Source organism: Halyomorpha halys, unplaced genomic scaffold (genome assembly GCF_000696795.3).
Source record: "Halyomorpha halys isolate HHAL.00 unplaced genomic scaffold, Hhal_1.1 Scaffold303.1, whole genome shotgun sequence".
Taxonomy (NCBI): domain Eukaryota; kingdom Metazoa; phylum Arthropoda; class Insecta; order Hemiptera; family Pentatomidae; genus Halyomorpha; species Halyomorpha halys.
Window position 1 is genome coordinate 1266925 of NW_027115075.1, and position 20712 is coordinate 1287636.

The window sequence follows — 20712 nt, forward strand, 5'->3', positions numbered from 1 at the left end:
CCTGCCCTGATATATTTCCAAAAATATCCTTAGAAGATTCCTGAGAATCATTGTAAAATCCTATTGTTGAATGATGAAATGATTGAAGACAGTACAGCACGGATATGTTTTTTTGTGGATAAATAACTTGAAGCTTCTTTTTTTTTATTTATTTGTGTATAAAATACTTTAAGAACTAACTTGTAGAAGATCCTAGGTGTTTTGTTTGTTTTGATAAAACCTTTTCGTGTGAATCTATATCTTAAAACTAGAATTTTGGAAAATTACTGTAGAGGGCCGTAGTGATCCCAAAGAAGTCCTAGATAAATAATCATAATGTGTGAACTATGTGTTAATTATTTGGGCCTCGCACTCAATAGCTTAGTGTATTAGGAAAATCATTAAATAATACTCTTCTGCCTTTTATTACTTAAGCCTATTGGTTTTTATTAATTTTATATTTTTTCTTATTCTTTATTTACACAAGTTTATTACAGGATATTTCTGTTATATCATATATTATTCTTTTTTGCCTTATGATATAAACATTATGTGATAAGACAAGGTTTTTGACAAGGTACAACTTTTTATTTTGTCTAATAGTTTATACATGTAAAGCTAAACATGTACTGTTTCTGAAGAGGAGAGTTGAAGATCTTCTATTTCAAGAAAAACTTATTTGATAATTTTTAACTCCATTAAAAATCTTATGAGGTCATATGGCTCATACATTTTAATTTGTAAGCCATTACTTCCTTGACCTGACTGAAACAGCAACCATATCTTTTGCAGTTTTTTTATTAGCCATTCTCGTTTGATATCTGTACAGAAAAAAAAAAAATCAATATTTTATTATAATGGATGTTAATATAAATATAGGTAAACAAGTATAAGTTTTGAATTAAAAATTTTAATGTTTTGTTAAAAGGTGATTTATTGATACTTGAAGTACAACTTATCACACTCAATGAATTTTCTACCTTCACAATTTTTAGTGTTTGAATGCTAAGAATTCTTGAATGCCAAAAGTGGTTTGTATTCACACATCTTATTAACTAATGAATGGTTGGTTGATCTTAAAAAAAAAAAAAAAATGCACAATTTCCATGAATACAAAATTTCATAATAATTGAAATTAGTGTATTTTATAAAAGTTGGAGATTTGTGTAAAAATGGTCTGGTATCAATTTTATTAAATTTCATCTGATAATTTTTCTTATAAGTATTTTCTTTGACAGGTTTCTATCTCAACGCATCCTTTAGATTTTATTCTTAAGCCTCAAATCCATATCCTTAAAATATTGGTAATTATGTGACTAATAGAAATCATGAGAATGCTAGACTGACCTATGTACCTGGTAGACGGGTTTTTATATTATTTTTTAATATTTATTTATTTTATTAAATAAGATCAACAAATGAGCTCCAATAAATCCATATTTAATGAATATTATCAAGTATACTATTAGGTCGTCCTAATTCACAGTTGGGATATCTCCTTTCGTGAATAGCTCCTTTCATCAGAAGCAAATACATCAGTAAATATATTGTTTTTAATACAATTCTAATTTACTTTCTGAATTGTGCTGACCGTTATATTCTATTTAGTGGACTGACTGATTTTCATTCTTGTAAAATAAAAACATCTAATATCATTGTATTCTGAAAGTTTGTATGTATTTTAAGAGCTTTCGTGGGATGATAAATTATTATCATAAATTTCTTCTGAACGCAGCTGATATAATCTCAGCACTCACTCAGCTGTTAAAAAGTATCAGTCCTTTTACTTTACGGAGAAACATATGTAGAGCTTCCATTGATGCAAGAAAGCACTCGATGCGTGGCTATTGCCAGCAGACAGCTGTCAGACGCAGCGTTGAGAAACAGCTCGCTTGAGTGGTAACTCTTATTCATCGTTTTCGCCTATATTTGTTTGGTAGATGATTTTACTCTCTGCACCGATCACAAATCGTTACAGACAGCCTGAAAGAATCATCAGCTTTGAACACTTTAAAGAACAGCTTTGTACATATAACTCTCAAATTATCCATCAAGTTGATCATCTGTTTAGGGTATTAGTTATTCAAAGAACAGCCTTGTATTTAGATGGTTAACAGTAATTAATTTAATTTAATACACAACCTTGTATTTAGATGGTTAAAAAGGTCATGACAATGGATATAAGAAAAATTGATTGAGAAATAAAAGAATAAGAGAAGAGACAGGACAGAAACCGTTGATAGAAAATATTTAAAAAAAAATTAATCTGTTTTGGCCATATGGCAAAGAATGGTGATCAATAGATTCCAAAAAAAGACCACACGAACAATGGAGAAATAAGTGAGAGGACCTCATATTGGATCTGGCCAGGAACAGAGGTGTTACTCTAAGCGAAGTCAAGAAGTTGGTCACAGATAGAAAAGGATTTAAGAAATGGTTCAAGGCTGCTCTGACACCAGGGGTTGGCTAAAGTAGAAGAAGAAAAGAGGTAAGATCTCGGAATGTATGGATGTATGCTTATTGGTCTGATAGGAGTAAAGACTTTTTTCATTGTATTCTGAAAGGTCCATAATAACAGACTTTCTACCTTTGTCTGCTTTTGTGACTTTAATGTTGTCAAGAGGTTATAGAAAGGATCAGGTAAAAGAAATGTCTTTGAAAAATCAGAAGAAAAGGATGGGGGATGTAGGAGGTAATTAGAATAATGTTATGAATAGACATACATGACTACTCCTTACTTTCATTGGAGTAGTATAAAGGTAATCATTATGGATATATTCTTTCCATAATTGGTGAGAAGTTCTGGTTATAATTTTGAACGAATAGTTTGGGGATTGAAAACTTCAGTCCAAAAGTTAAAATGTTGAGAACTTTAAAGGAAATGTTGGAAAATATATTATGGCCAAACCGACCCTAAAAAAATAAAAAATATTATGATCCCATTTTTCATCAATTATTTTACAGACTAATGATTGGTCTGTGGAGGTAAATGAATTTAGAGATGAGGTTTTTTTTCTATGCTCAGGTTGTGTAAAAAATAGTGCAGAGGTTATTCATGGTCATACTTTTTTTTATTTGATTATCATTATGTTGTTTTGTATTTAGATGAAGGTCTGAAATTTAGGTTAAAACTGAATAAAAATTAAGGTTTGGTTCTTTGTGTTCTTCATTCTACTGACCCCACCCCTCATCGTCTCCTTACATTAAATTGATGTTCAGAAGCCCATTCACTATTATAAAATGGTAATTATAGATTTTTTTGTATGAACATCTCTTACTACCTTATCTAACTAAAGAATAAAAATTGAATTCCAACAGATTTTATTTATTTATTACTTTGAAATAATTTTTACACACACTTAAGTTATATTATATTCGATGTATCACTTAACTCATTTCTTCTCAACATTTAGAGTTACATCACAATCACATAATCAATAAGTCTTTAGAAGCTGCTTGTTTAGGGTCGGTTTGCAGATATCATTATTGTTGATGTTTCTTCTCTTAACTTTATTGTTTAAGGTTACCATCTGAATGTCAACAAAGGAATGAGGCTTCTTTAATTCAGACTCTCTTCTTTTTTTCTCTTTCCTTACTGCAACTATATATTGTTAGTGATTCATGGTAGAACTAAGTTTCATTCTCATTATTAAATGTATCGTTTCATCTAGTAGCCTTAAGAGTTTATAATGAGAAAATTTTAAATGCCTTACAGTATAATTCAAAACATAATGTGAATACAAAATTCAATACAATATTTACTTTTTATTATAAAAGTTAAATGTTTTCAAATTTGTAATTATCCTCACAGGCACGCCACACCCACTTGCTAATTATTTTTGTTTATGTGTTTACATTTTAAATTAATACGATTAGTTTATATTACACTTGTGAATCAATATAGTTGAGGTTCAAGTTAAAATATAAGACTTCAAACAAGTTTTATCAAACTCTGTTCTGGCACTAAAGTACAGAAAAAACATATTTCTGCCTACTGGGCCGTAGCTATTGTGCAGAGAGTGCCCAATTTGGATACAGGTATTGGGACCTGAAATTGTTTAAAACAAAAAAGTAGGAACAAAATCAGATGACCTATTAAAGAGATAATCATGATACAGATTTACAGACAGACCAATGACCAAAAATGCTTTTTTTGGACTCAGGGATCTCTAAAATGTATAAATCTGTTGAAATCCCCACATCAAAAATTATTGCAATAACCTTAACTATGTGGTGAGCAAAGAAAAAACTATTTTGATATTGTTTTATGCTATAATGCATATAGAACTAAGTTATATATTACACTAGGTTACAAATATTACTGAAAAGCTGCATCAAATTTGTCTGCCTAATAACAATTTCAAGGCATCTACCTCACAATATGTGAGGTACATGCACCATCATTTCATAACCTCACATAGTTCTTATATAAATCAATCAATATTTATATTACTTTCAATTAAAAGATGTTTTAATTTGGTTAATAACCAATCTAATATGAAAATTAAAATTTCTTTGAGTTGAAGATAACAAGAACAAGACAGAAGCTGTGGCTTTTCTTCACTCAGATGGAATAACATTAAGTAAATTATGTTTTATGAATGTTCTGGATTGTGAGGTAGTTGCCTTGAAATGGCTATTAGGCAGACAAATGTGATGAAGCTTTTCAATAAAAAATTTCTTAGAAGAAAACAGAAATACAATAGGAAAATTTATAGTAAAAACCGTTATCTTTCATAGACTATTTGATTTATTTTATTTTAAAAGAGCATTTATTTTTATTTAAAGAAATGTATGGTATTATTTTTTATAATTTTAATAATGGAAATAAAAAATATTTCTCACTTATGATTCATTATTTCATCTCACACTATTAAAAATATTTATACGGGAGCTTATATTAAGGTTTCATAAAACCGATAGAGGCTTGATGAAGTTTCAAACATTATTGGGGATACAATGCGTATTCTGTGTTCCCCTTTATTTGTATGATACGAAAATGAGCGAATATCTTTTTTATTAAGAAGAGTATACTCATTTGCAGGGGATGGAAAACGTTTTTATCCGGTCAAAGTATTTTTTACACAATTTAATAATACTGTGTGTAATTTTTATTTTATTTAAATAAAGAACAAAATATCAACGATGAGTTGACATCTCCTATCTATAAATCAAGTAGCAGTGCTAACAGAAGAGAAGGTTGACTTTTATAGTGGAGACAATAATCCACAGAAATTAAATATATCGTCGGGCTAGAGATAAAAACGATCAAATGATGTCAGAAAAAACAAAACAAGTTGATCACATTTACTAACAAACAGACAATTTGTTCAAACTTTTTGTCCCTAAGTACTGTTACTTAATTTGACTATAGGTGGTATTAGCAGCTTACATCAATATGTATGCCCATATTACGAAGTTAAAAATTATGCTGTATTATTAAAAAAATTTTAATTTGCTATTTACGGAGAGCGGCATCATTGCAATCATTCCAAAATAAGGTCCTGAGAATTGCAGTAGATTCCCCGCGATTTACAAAAAAGAGGCAACTAAATCGAGAACTACAAGTGGCATTGATACAAAATTAAATTCCCAGCTACCTGCAGTTAAAGGAGTAGTAACTTACAATGAAGGTAATCCAACCTCATCTCAAAGACTGAAGCCCGGCTGATGCAAGATATTAGATATTTTAATTTTTTTCTTCTTTCTTTTTCTCAAATTATTTTTTCAGTATAAGTCGATAATTTATTTTATTTGTTATTTTATCTTTAATTCTTTATTCACAAAATTATTATTTTTATTCATTTATTTTTTCTTTATGATGGATCATTGTCATTTATAATTGTGAACTTAGTTAAAGCATTATCCATAAGTAGGGGTATCTTTTGCACGAGACTGCAACCACTATGATCAACTGTTCAAACTAGTAAAATGTTAAAATAACCACGTAAATCCCACCTGGCTGATCTGTTAATATATAAATAATAAAGGAATAGAAAATATGCTATTACTAGATTTAACTAAAAAAAATTAGTAGAAATTTCTATTTCACAGAAAAATGTATAATTATCGGATAGTAAGATTTTGCTTTTAAAAAAAACTTAAGTGATGAAATATTCAATGAAATTTCTTTTAAATTGATCCTATTGAAATTATTTTTTATTTATTTTGTGTAGAGCATGCTCTGAAGATAGTAATAATACCTTTGGCTTGGGTTAATTTTCGTCAAGTAGCTTAATTTTGGGATAGTCTTTATGTAAAAAAAAAAAAACCTGTCTACTGTACTATCTAAGAAATATGGCCATTAAAAAATAAAATCAATTTATTTTTTTTATTTGTGCCACTATAGCAAAGCAGTATTTTAAAAAAAAAATAAATATCTGATATAGAATAAGTATTAATTTTTTTAATGAACTTACATAGCGTCGTTGCTAAGGATGTAATCATCAATGTAATACACATCTTATGATTTTTTGATTAATCGTCTTAGTGTAACATTAATTTTTAGCTTCTTTATCCTCATGTCATCACCCCGCTGCTAAATGTCAATCCATAATAACTTTCTTCTTTTCTGGAAATAACAAAATTAAACTTTTTTGTATTTTGAAATAAAACTGTATTGGAATCAAATAAAAAAGCTTGGATCATATGTTTTATTAGACTCATTAATTTTCTCTAGTTCAAAAACCTCATGTGAAAATAAAAATTAATCACTCATTATACATAGAAAATATACTTAGGTTAATATTTATGTGATTTACCTGGATATGTGCATATGGGTTAGAAAAATATAAGAAAAGGCCTTTCACTATCAATAGAATAATTATTGAAGAAAGCCATTTCTGATAAGTTAGCATGTACCAAAATATAATCATGTTCCAAGGTACCATTTAATACTTTCTTCAAAAATTTAGTGCTGTTAATCTTTAATATGAATATGATACGGTTTCATCACCTGCTTAAACCTGAAGTATTCATCAAGTCTCAGACTTTTTAATAATTTAATAGTTTCAAATTACAATTTTCTGGTTTGATAGTTTCAATTGTTAACCTGAACTTATCCTTTCAATGTTAATACCCTTAATGCACGGGAATGCTTTTGATAAGTTTCCTAAAGAACTACATATGATACTGGTTAGAAGACTTGAAAATTAGCAGGGAATCATATGGTTTTACAATAATGTCATTGTATATATTTTTTTCTGTTTTCTCATTATTACTTTTAAGGGATTGGTTATTCTTAATAAATTTCTGTTAAATATTTGCTACATTTGCTTATGTTTTTTCATTTTATTTTCCTTTCTGAATTTATTATTTCTTAATAATTAACTCAAGTTCGTATATGTAGAAACTTCTAACTAATCTCAAATAATAAATTTAAAAAAAGAAAGAAAAGAGGCAGAAAAAGTGACCACCATTTATTATTTTTTGTTATTTCCAATCAACTAATAATTCTTATCTTTTTAAATAAAGAACAGAGATCATATCGCTGCTATGTTTTGACCGTGGTATAACTGCTTATAAAAGTTTATTTATATTCCTTGGATTTCACCATAGATTGAGGTTATTTTGAGACAAGTTGGGTAACTTTGGGACAGTCTGACATTTGTTAGAAGGATCCCAGCAAAGAAAGTTATTCAAATCTTACAATACTATCTTTGAAATACTCCCAATACAAAATAAAATAAAAACTTTTTGTGCTACTTTGAAATTAGTAATATGGAAATAAAACTGAAATGTGTAGCAAAGGAGGAACGTTATTAAGAAATAAAAATCAAGAAAAAGCTTAACCTTTATTTTTATTACAATTTTAAATTTAATATAGGATTTATTTTTTTCTAATGCATTTATAATGACTTAAATTTGATTTAATGAAGGTTTCAATGAATTCCTGAGGAATATTTTCATAATATTATTTCATCATACTATTCTAATTGGCTTGAGAACAAAGTGCTTCTGTTTTAATTGGGTATCTGTTTGTTCATTTTTTTATCTTAATCCGTATCTTTAGAATTTAAATAAATGATTAAAGTGCTTTTTTAAGTATCAGAAAGAGGTGGCAGCTTATATTTCCTTTTACTACAGTTGAAATGTTTTGCTCATTAAAGCATTAATAAAATAAAGATGTTACAGTGAAAAATATTAGGCACATGATTAAATATTATGTAACCTTGAAACAATTAAAGGTAAACAAATTTTCAGGGTGAAACCTTTTACAAAGATGCTCTCTTTCCTGATTATCTATTGTGATAAAATTTTTACTTATTAGAAGAATTTTATTTATTAATAAATGTATTTCTTGATGATAATTTATATACTTGTTTATGTTTGAGCTATTTATGCTCATTGGTAACAGTCTAATAAATTAATGTATAGATATTAAAATATATATATCTATATAGGCAAAAATTGATCAAGAGATTTTGTACACTAATGTTATTTTTTAAGATACATAATCCCTGAATAAATATAAATAAAGTTTAAAAAATACTAATTATGATTTTTGTTTTCTAGGTTTGTGTTGGTTTGAACTGGTTTTGTTTCCATGATTTGATATCCTCTTTTATTCAAAGTACTCAGGTTTATGCTCTGTATCCGTATTTGCCATTTTCATTTGTTACATGGCATAGACTTTTTTCTGGCATATCTTGGCCGAAATTAGCGTACCCTTCAGCTGCCTTTGAGGTATAACATTTTCTGTTTATGTTTTAATAGTTATTTGTTATTCAAATAAATGAAAAATTATATATATGACTGAGAATTTGGAATGGACAGAAGTATATATATTTGTTGGACTTGTTTTTGAAATCTATCATATTTTGTTTTATTTTTTACTTTTTGTTATATAATTATGTAACAAAAAGTAATTTGAGTAATTATAGTAAAGTATTTGTGGTAATTATGGTATTATATTAAAATTTGATTATATAACTTTTGTTATATAATTACTGATTATGAAATTTAAAAGATACATATTCATTATTTGTAGGTATTGTTTGTTTTTATACATTTCCAAAACAATCCATCTCTATGTTAGCGATACTGTAGAGCTCTTTGTTCAGGTTTTGCCACATGTCCCGGTTATATGTAGTCACCAATTGCTGTATTGCATATTAAAAACAGAATTAACACTAAGTGTCTCTCTCTATTCCTCTCACAGTTTTGTCTGTTCCCTTCTCACTCCTTGAAAATTGCTGACACAAGTTTTTTTGAGTTCATCTAAATCATTCATTTTAGCTATTTGACTGACCCAATGCAGTTATTTATCTGTGCGTATTATTGTTTTCTAAATTTTTTAAAAATTGAAAATTTTAAATCTATTGAATAAATGAATGATTGTATTATCAGTTCAGGAAATCTTGAAATAATAATGTTTCACTCTTTTATTTTTTTTACTATGCAAATTAATTATATGCAATTGTATTTCTCTTCAGAAGGTAGTGAAAGCCTTAAAGTTTCTGTTATTTATTTTATATCCTTAATCTTAATCTCAATATATATATTGTTTTTAAAATGTTATCCTGTAAACTTTTAATTTACACATATCATTATTAATGGATATAACGTTTTTTATTCTATACACTGTTATAAATAGATGATAGATGTTTGCATTGATTAAAAATATCTAGTAAATAAATAATAAGCAAATTATTCAATAGGTTCTCAATGTTTAATTTAATTATTCAAGAATTAAGATAGTTAAGTGCAATTTTACCTTGAAAGTTCACTTGGTACAAGTAGAACTGTCAGGATTTGTTACTTGTGGTGTCGTTGAATGTTGGCAATTTTCCAAACTTCTACTCTCTCTTTCTTCACCTGTTGCATTACATTGAATCAATATTTTTTTTTTCTTCATTGGTTCTGCTAGATATATTTCTAAAATTGATCATTATCTTATTCTATTTTAAATGTAATTTAACAATGAGTTTAATTTATATATAATCTTTTCAATTTTTTGGGACTGGTATTAATTGTCTAAATAAATCAATTGGTATCCATGTTAAGTCTCAACACTCTTTATTATATCATCAACAGTCCTACGTTTGGGCCAAGGACAATCTTAAATATAAATTTACATTTCACATCCAATTATTTAAAAACGTTTTGCAGGCTATTCTGCCCTGGTCATTAATTGAAAATCAAATTACCCTATTTCGTCGCAATTTCATTAATTTTTAAAACTTTTAATTTTACATTAACTTAATACTATCATATAAAAAAACTATTTTTGGTGGCTTGGTCCTTGAGGATGGCCAGATTTGGACGAAATGTTGGACTGTTGATGATATAATAAAGAGTTTTGAGACTTATTTAAAAAATGAGTTCAATGTTATTTTATTTCTTATAACTTGTTCTAGTCCAGTTAGGTTTTTCCCTATTACTGCTGGGAAAAATTATTTTAAACTAACCCCTCCTTCTCCTCCCTCCAAAAAAACTATGTAGTGAACTAAAATAAATTAGATTCAAATTAATGTATGTTTTTTAATTGATTAATAATTTTAATGTTTTAACTTTTTTTAATTTTAAATAATTTTCATTTTGTACTTATATTGACTTAACTAGTTTTTCATATGTATATTATTTCATTTTTCCTTAATGCATATTAAATTTAAATTTAATATTATTTATTCTCATAGGTACTGCTTTAATCTTCATATCATACTTATTCCATACATTTTCTTCCAACACTATTGATGGATCTGTATTATCTGTTATTCTGTATTTTCTGTTTATCCATTATGGCTATTATCTTGTTTCTGTTCTTGGCCCTGATAAAGACTTCTTAAATTCTGGACGAAATATTGGCACTAATTAAATAAGTTTTTATTTAGTTATCTTTCCCACTGACCAAATCCCAATCATCTTCCCCTGGTACAATATTCAGGGTTACCTATTGTTACATCATTATTGGTAATTATGTTTCTGATTTAAAGTGTGAGGAAGCTACTCTGCCAAAGTACTTGTCAGACTTTTTTTTTAAATATTAAAAAGAATCACATTTTCTTATATTGAACTAGTTTTAAATGTGTATTTTTTTAGATGATTATTATGAATAAACTGTAGATTTTAATATTAGATTAACAGTATATGTATATGAATAGTAAAATAGGAACCTAGTTTAATTGTTCACAAGCCTGAAGAATCATGGATAAGAAACCTTTATTAATTGCAATATGTTTACTGCCATCATTGTGGCAACCAATTTAGCAGGCCAAATCGGTTTCAAGTGGTTTATTATCTAGATATGTAATACGAAGAGGGAGGAAGGTAGCCCACGTAGGTGTGGTTCAGAACAAATTTTAGAATTTTCCCTTTACATGAAATTCGGAGGTTCATTCACAATAGAAATTGAAGTTTTACAGACATTCCCTAGTTCGATTCAAACCTAGAAAGTTTAATAAAATGAGTATAAATGAAGCAGGTGGTTCACTAGGAACCACGAAAGGAAGCACTTGCCACTATGCTACCTTGTGCCTCCTTATTATTATTATTAATTCGGCTCCACAACTCGATGTCGAGTCCTGGCCTCTTATATCAGCCTCCACCAATCATTACAATCTTGTGCACCCGCCATCCAGTTCCTTACTCCTGGCATCACCACTCACACCATCACTCCATCGAAGACGTGGTCTTCTCCATGTATTACCTCGGTCACTATTTTCCTTGGCAGATCACTCTCAGCCATCAGAGCAACATGCCCTGCCCACCTCAATCTACTGAGCCTCACAAACTGGACAACGTCTGGTTCCTTATATAAAACTTTGAGCTCTTGGTTTGTTCGACATCTCCACATCTGGTCAACCTTGGCAGCTCTAAATATTTTATGGAGAATCTTCCTCTCCAAGACCATTAAGTTGTGCTCACCAGCCTTGGAGATAGCCCACGTTTCCGAGCCATACAGAAGAATTGGTCGAATAATTGTTTTATACAGATAGATTTTGGTGTCCTTAGACAAGGCACGGCTCCTAAAATAGGGACTGAGGCTATAATAACAACGGTTGGCACATAGGACTCTTCGTTTTATTTTGGAGTCCACAACATTGTCTTGGGTTATTTGTGATCCAAGATACACAAACTCTTCCAAAGAGGACTTTTCCAAAAGTATATTCTCTGATCCTTTGGAACCTTGTGCCTCCTACATCCTATATATTGACTGATTTATTTATTTTATTGTTAATCTAATGAATAATTAGTTTAGTAATGGCTCACATCTTTATTTAAATACATAGAAAATAAACAGTTCTCATTTAATTTAATATTTTCTAATTTTCTTCAATAACAGTTTAAAGGGCATAAAATATTTAATTTCAAGTGTGAAGAATAGTATTTTAAAAGCATCGAGGAGACCTCTTCTGTCCAAATAAATGAATTCAAGGCTACCTTTACCTCCTTAACTTGTGACCAGTTGGCATGATTATCGGCTGCATTTTATTTCACTGAAAATCTTCATTCTATAAACCACATACTTAAATGATTGATGAAGATGAAAGCAGGGGCCTCAGTAAAACAAATCAAGCATTAAAATTAAATACATTAAAAAATTACAATGCCTATATCAAATTCTAATTTTTAAAAAATTTCTGTGCTAATTGAAAACCTGTAAAAAAAGCATGTTGTTGCCCCAAGTAATTTGGAGTTAATACTTTAAAAAAAAAAAAATGTAGAATGAAAGAAAGATATTTGATATAAACTTAGTTAATGGTAAATTTTATCATTTATAGTTTTTGTGTATTAAAAACTATACTATATATTTATATATTAATATTAACAAAAATATTCTGCATTTTTTGTTAAATATTTGCCGTTTTTACAACTGTATGCTGTATATGTATACTTACCAGTATGGTTGGGTCAAAATGTCCTACCAACGTATTGCTTATGGAGAATTAAGATCTCCTTAACTAAAAAACAAAAAATGGAAAGTTAATGATTTGTATTAAATATAACTTATTTAACATAATTATTATCTGATTTGGGCAAATTGTATTTTGAATGACAAATAGGTTTTTTTCATTCTTTCTGAAGAAATAACTATAAATCTATTTTTTATTTTGTAAATGATATAAATGAAAAGTTTGACTTCAAATCATTACACATCAATAACTTTTTTTTGGAATGAGTATTATTTTATTTTATTTGTTTTTATTCAATAATAAATATTTTACTTAGCAAAAAAATTAAATAAATATATACTCAATAAATTATTTAATATTTAAGAAAATTAAAAAATATGTTAATAAATAAATTATATAAATTTGTCAATCAGTGAATAAGTGAGTTTATTTATATCATATTAAAATGGTTTAGAGGCTTGTGACATTCAAACTTTCTAATTTTTTTAATTTAATATACCTTCTATAAGATATCTGTTTGGTTATTGGCAGAAACCAGATTTTTATTTATTAAGTAAAAAATGTTAATATAAAGTAAGAATCGTTAAAATATTCAATATTTTCTATGTAACATTAGTATATTACAAGAAAAATATAATGATAATAAATTAAGTTTAATTAATACCGATGTTACTGTTTTCGAATCTCAATTTTCAAATTTGAATCTGAATCCATTCTTTCCAGTATGCTCTGAATCCATTCTTTCCAGTATGCTCTGAATCCATTCTGGTCTTGGTCTCAAGTTAAACCAAATAATTCCTTAATTTGTCAAGACTTGTAAAAAAAGCTACATTGTATATTGTTTACAATATATCATAACTTAAAAAAACAAACAATGATCAGTTGTAAAGTTAAGGTAGAAAAATTGAAACAAAATTTATAGTAGAAATAAAAGAAAGTATAATCATTAATTACATTGACAAGGGAGGGGGGAAGTAGTATAAAGAAATAGGTTTCGTATTTTAAAAACTGTAGACAATTTTGAGATTAACATAATTCTTCCGCCAAATATTTGTTATTCAAAGTTGATTTGAAGAAATATCTATAGGTGTAAAGAAGCATAAGTCAAAATTTCAAAATGCTATATTGGTATGTTAGTTTTTATAATAAAATTAAAAAAATAAATAAGAAGTGTTTAAACAGGAAAGCATTCAAGTAACTAAAGGGTAAAGCATTTCTATAATTAATGTATTTTAAAAGTAAAAATAGTAAAAAAAAAAAAAAAAAAACTGAAACTTACTACTAGTAGTAAGTGAACTGAAAGTATAAAACTTGTTTGTAAATAATTGTTCTGTTGTATTTTATGCAGTAATAATTTAAAATTTTATACTAGGAATGTTCACTATTGTTAGCTTTTTCCTAGACATTTATGAGAAAATTATTTTAATTAAATATATTTTTAAATTATCGTTTTAATCAAAATATTGCAACTAATGTCTAAAGTATAAAAATCCAGTCTACGGTATTTAATGAATGATTTTTAATATTTATCTAAGGTATGTTGTTTAATTGTTTTAATTTTTATAGTTGGTTTATCCTACATAAATTTTATAAATTATAATATTCTTAATGTTTATTATGAATGATAATAATGGTATAGAGAAATTTTATTTTAATTAGCACTGACCAGAAGTCAAGCTCTGTAAGGAAGAGGCTAATGATCGTTGAATAATTCAGAAGGCAGCGAGGCGGGGAGGGAAGGGGGTGACAGCTTTTGGAAACTCATTACATTCTCTTTATTCCAGCTCTTATTATACCTTCCTTCCCCTCGCAAAACTTCTTTTTTTCCTTTGTAATTTCTAAGCGCTAATGATCTTTCCTAACCTTTTTCTTTGTTAATATAATGATCTTATAATTATTTAGATTTTTCAACCCTCTTTAAAACAAAACTACAGTTGTGTCTAAACTTTTAAATCATTGATAATTATTAGGAAAATTATTTGTTATTATTTTAAGAAATGTTTTGGTTCTTTTACGTAATTAGATGAATGGAAATTAAATTCAGTTTTTTATTAAAGTAAACTATTACTGAATATAATTTATGTTTTTGTTTCATAAGTTTAAAATTTGTTTATTTTAGTACAATATAATTTTTAGCTTTCATTGTTTAAACAGTTTTCGTTTTGTTTTTCTCATAGTTTGTCCTTCTAACTCTTTCTTTTTTTTTTTTTTAATCATTTTCTGAATCATAAAGCTGCTCTTAAAATTATAGTTTTAAGCTTCCATATTTCAAAAATCCTTATGTCAAGGATCAGAGCAAACTGGTGTTATTTTTTTTAATTGAGTTGTTGGCATCAATGGATTCAACATCACAATCTGCTTTCTTTCAGCGAGTCAGAATGTGAAAAAATTGATTCAATACCCTAAATATAATGTGTTTTTTTTTCACATTCTTAAACCCCTGAAGAATATAAATTTTTATTTCTAATGCTATTAACTCAATTTAAAAAAAAGTGACTTCCCCTTTTGAATGTTTTTCCCCACTTACTTTCATATATCTTTTTTTTTTTTTTAATTAGAAACATAATTTTCAATATACAAATTGTTTTGTATGACTAATAAAATTTTTATTTGTAAAATTGAATGTTTAAGCATATTAATTATTCTGAAAAAAGGAAAAATATATATCTCATAGAAAAAGAATCAGAAGCTACTTTATAAAAAGATAAGAAAATGCCTGTATATTCAATTTTATGTATACTGTATATGGACTTTCTTTATGTTTATCATAGATTTAATAAATCTGTATCTGCAATTTCCATATAAATCTGCTATGTAAATTAAAGACATAATTCATACTTGTTTATTCTAAAGTTGTATTTACTTTTGTCTTTGACTGTCCAATTATTTTTCTATTCATTGAGCTATGAATTCTTCAATTTTTTTTTTTTTTTCAGAATCTTTGTGTTTGATAAAAGGGAGTTCGATGTTCAATAATGTTCTTGTGGTTTTAAATCTCTTCAGAGTAAAAGATTTTATGTCAAATTTTAAAATTAATTCCTTATTTGTATTAGAAAATTTAAATAATCTTTGAAATGAAGGATCATCTCAAGACCCCTGTTACGCTTAATTATTTTAATAAGTAGAATTTTCATAAATGAAAAAGCAGTATCCAGAAGTTAAAGTTAGAAAGCTGAGTGATTATTCATAACCATTAACAAACTCTAATCAACCCCAGTTTTAATCATTTCTCATGTTCCCAGAATCAGTAATCCCTGCAGGTTGTAATAAAGTAATTTTCATTTCTTTCAAAAGCTTTTTAACTCATCAATTATTCCTTCATTTTGTCAGAATCCACGGTAATCCTTTTTTCATTTTACTCTTTAGGAAAAGCAATCAGTTTTATTTTGTTGTATAGGCATGGTTTTAGAATGTTATATCAGATTTATCTCAGTCGTTAATTAGATTTTTCTAAAAAAAACAAAACAAGTTAACCTTGATTTGATGTGAAACCATGAAATTCCAGCGTTCCTTTGTTAATTTAAATTGCTAGTACAGCCTGATCGCTTTTGTTTTATTTTATTTGATGTCAACCTTGACAATACATGCGGACCCAAGGTGTTCTTTGACAGCAGCTGTTAAAAAAAAATATACATTCACAATTCATTTGAGCAAGGAGGATTATAGTATACATGTCGGACATTAGTTTCCTGTTTGGCTAATAAATAACTCGAGCATTTTTAATATAAAAACTCTAAGTATTATTAATTTTCTGATTTGTTTATAAACATTATTAGTCAGCAGAATTGTGTCAATATTACTTATGTTTTAGTTTTTACTAATTTTAATATGCGACAACTTTATAAGATTTTATTCTCAAATTATTAATCCTTTTGAGCTCTATTTAAACAGTTAAAAAAATGTATCAAATAACCTCTAATTCTTTTAACTTGATCATTTTATAGAATTTAATGTTTAATGAAAACTCAGATAATCTATTTATTTACAATATGGAATCTTACAAAAGAATTAATTTCAAAAGTAGTATAGTTGATTTTTAATGTTAAATTTTTAATAAAATTAAAAAAATTGTAAAAATCTATGATTATAAATTATTATCTGTTACTCTTATAAATAAAAAAAAAAAAAAACTTAGTCATTGTTGCAAAATCTGATTCCGAGACAGAAAATTTGAGGATTGTTAGATTGGGACCCAATATTGCACACCATGATCAAAACTATATTACTAAAAAATAAAAATAAATTTTAGGTTATTGATATCTGATATTTAAGTTTAAATAAATATTATAAAGAAAGGTTAACATGACTGTGAAGATAAGTGACAAAATTGTTACTTTTTGTTATTGAATTAAAAAAAATATTTGCTTCTCCATTTGTAGGTTTCTTCTACTGTCCTTGATAAAATCTCACATTCTTCCAGAATGTTCATTCTTCCATACTCCAAACCTTTCACTTTTGTGAATTTCCTGTTTATAATTACAAAGCTGATTTCCGTTATGTTGCCAGCTCTAGGCGTGTCAGTAATAATCCAATATCAAGTTGAAGCTGGTGAGCTTTCGGGTGGAAAAAATATGTAGTATTTTTTTTTTAATTGTCTGTATATTTAATATTTTTTTCTTTCATTGGAATCATGATGGAGGATTTTAATTCAATTCATCTTGATAACTTTTTATTTAACTTAAATACTTCCTTGTGGAGAGTTTGTCATTATTTCCTGAATAAAAACATTTTTTCAATTTTAATTATTCATAATTAGAATCATTTTCCTCATTTATGTTTTTTTGTAAATTTGAGCTACAGTTAAAAAAAATTATAAATAGTGGATTTTTTTTTCAGTTTGTCAATATAATTTAAATTGCTTTTCGCTATTAATACTCTTATGATTACCATATTTTTTTGAAAGACAGGTTATTTATTGTTCTATATTATATTTCTGTTTATTTCTACTCAGTCTCATGAGAATATCTAACTGAGTGGCTGTTATAATATAAACTGTATAAAATATAATTTGTAAATAAAGAAGTACATGTGGTTAGTTTACCTACATTGAATTTTAAAATAAATTGACAAATAAGAATCATGATCAACTGAAAAATAAATTTTATTTTTAGATGAACCAGAAAAGAACAAGAATATTACAAATTGTAGATTTTGCTTTCAAAGGGATGCCACCTCATATACAAGAATATCAACAAAGGGAAAGGCTGTTACTGGATGTGTTTCCATATCTTTTGGAACTTATTATTCCTAATATTCGACCGGTGAGTCTATTGGTATATTTTGTAGTAATGTATTTCAATCTTTATTTATTTTTGAGATCTGTTAAATTTTTTACCTTTATAAATTTCTTTTTATAATCATTTCTGAAATGTGATCTTATTTTTTTCTTATTCTTAAATTGATTAAGATCACTAGGTAACTAATACAACAACACTTACTGGCTGTTATTTCAATGATTGTTTATCAAACTGGTATGTCCTTAGTAAAATGCTAATGGAATAGAAACATCATAATTAATAACTTGAGGATTGCAAAAATTAATATAAATTTCAACTTATATAAGATTTTGAAGTAACTAGACCATAAAAAATTTTTTCTAAAAATGAAATTAAAGTTTATAAATAAATATGATTACTTTGCTTGATAGTGGCACATCTAGCAAAAAAAGATTTTTTATTTATTTTGTATTTGATTTACTCTGTAGATTGTACCAATGACTGAGGTTAGTTGTTGACAGCCCTACTAACTTTGGATCAGTATGAAGATGACCTCAGTAGAGAAATTTACCCTAGTCAAAACCATTATTCTTGCAATATGTCCTATTATAAGTTAAATTTAAACTTTTTAGATATCTGTAGCATCAAACCTATCTGACAATAGAATATTGCCATATGTATCAAATCATTATTGAGAAATGTATAACATAACATTTTCTATGCCAACGCATTGTATTCATAAAATAATATAATAGTATGCCTGTAGTTATCATTTGCTTTTACAGATTAAAATAAGTGACAGTATTTTATAATTTAGGAGATGTTGTGAACCCTTCATTGGCTACCGTTTGACATATCACTGATTTGTTTTAGTAGTGGTACATCTCAGAAAAAAAGTTTGGATTTTATTTTGAAATTTACGTAGTCCGAATATGGTAGGATGATACTGTTGACTGAGGTTATTTTCTCTTCTAGGATCATCCTACAGACTGTCCCAAAGCTTGTAGTACTGTCAAACTCTGATCTCAGTTTACAGTACAATCTAGAGAGTAAGTCAAATACAAAATGAAAAAAACTTTTTTTTGTCAGAAATGCCACTATTAATTTGTGTCACTTTCAAAACAAAGCAGGGACGTGTATATCGATCAAAATTTTTATCAGTTTTGTGTCTTTCTTCAAAGCAAAGCATAGGGACATGGAATATACATATGGCTTCTTTCAACAGGAGTTTGATGGTGGTCATATCTCCTGCTGGAAGGAGGATATAGTTTACTTGTAAGTTTTTGGTTCAGCATAACTGTTGATTATTATACCTGCCTAACAGGGTATGGAAAAAATTTAGATATTGGAAGGAATGCTGGAACGATTTTTTGGAAGAAGAGGGTGGAAAATTCAAAATTTAGACCCATATTTTTCAACTTATGAAAAGTCTTGAGATTATTCTCTGAAATTAGCCATTTTGGGAAACTAAGATCCCTAAATTGCGTTTAAAAGCAATTTTATAATATAATAACCTCTTAGGTATAATAATTCACCACATTTTTCACAATTTAAAGTTGATTCTCAAATCTCAGATTATCCAACTTTAGGGGTTTTCAAATCATCCTTTTTCCTCTTCCAACAACATCCCTAATTAGAAGCTAAATACCATTTACTAATATATATCAATATTAATGAAACGATGCAAATCGATATAAAATCCAAAAAATAGATATCGAAGTGAATCGTCGATATTGGAGTATTATCGGTAGGTGAATATCGGATATCGAAAATATCCAAATTCGATTTTAGTTGAGTCTTCGCCATCGTACTAAAAATGTAGCGATTTTTTTGCTTTAAATAATTCTTTTTACTATCTCTCTGGGCCCTGTTTCATAATAAAGTACAAACCAATACTATTAGTCTTGTCGATTTAACTTAATACAATTACATTGGCTTGTAGAATAGTAACTTGTACTTTAGTACTTATTGACTCCTGTAATATCACTAATAGTCCTCCCTATTATGAAAAAAATAAGTATTAGTGTAATTAACATGATGTTTCTATACTTGTATTTTGAACAAATACTATTAGCTTTCATTATGAAACAGGGCCCTGATATTAACTTTGATTGAGTATTAAATTTAATTGGTATATGTTTCCATCTCACTTTGGACCTTTTTTTAATCTATTACTATAGCATATATGAAATGTACAGTAAAAAGGAATATTGCGATTGTGAAAAATTTCTAATCCGTGTTTTCGACACAAATCCGCGTTTTAAGGTCTCTGAGTTGAAATAACCAAGTTTCGCAAAATGGTATGTGTGAACAGCTTAGCTCATAGTCGTACTTCAGAGAACGCTCGATCTCTTCCAATTCCATTCTACTGTACACGATTTTTTAATCGTTTGTTAAACTGTTATATTCATTCAGGAACTTGATATTCGTTTTTTAATATTTTGTAGTAGGACCATATAGAATGGACAATTCACAATAACGAGATAAGTATCCCAACATAACCTTAAAGTACCACAGGTAGAAAAAGGTAATACTCAACTTGATTTATGTAAACCATACGTAAAGCAACCATTAATTTATTGTTTTAGAGGGATCAGAAAAAAAATAATAAAATAGATTTCTCTCTCTCTCTCTCTCTCTCTCTCTCTCTCTATATATATATA

At 27.5% G+C, this 20712-nt stretch overlaps 1 protein-coding gene and 1 long non-coding RNA gene across 11 annotated transcripts in view; one reads left to right on the forward strand and one right to left on the reverse strand.

The window, feature by feature from the left end:
• The window catches only part of cutlet (chromosome transmission fidelity protein 18 homolog), an 86770-nt gene that overhangs the window by 17372 nt on the left and 48686 nt on the right, over positions 1–20712 (forward strand). For all 6 annotated transcript variants that reach the window (XM_014421097.3, XM_067052168.1, XM_014421096.3 and 3 more), the window contains 2 exons: positions 8494–8664; positions 17945–18094. In XM_014421097.3, the coding sequence (XP_014276583.1) occupies positions 8494–8664; positions 17945–18094 (321 nt within the window). The remainder of the gene's footprint in view (positions 1–8493; positions 8665–17944; positions 18095–20712) is intronic.
• The window catches only part of LOC106681003 (uncharacterized), a 25381-nt gene continuing 5069 nt past the window's right edge, over positions 401–20712 (reverse strand). For 3 of the 5 annotated variants that reach the window (XR_001343177.2, XR_001343176.3, XR_001343175.2), the window contains 4 exons: positions 12819–12881; positions 9695–9795; positions 6399–6550; positions 401–800 (listed from right to left, as the gene is read on the reverse strand). This is a non-coding gene — a long non-coding RNA (uncharacterized lncRNA). Of the gene's footprint in view, positions 801–6398; positions 6551–9694; positions 9796–12818; positions 12882–16307; positions 16448–17167; positions 17366–20712 lie in introns of those variants that run through there. The other 2 variants (XR_002944974.2, XR_001343178.3) reach the window with 2 other exon arrangements.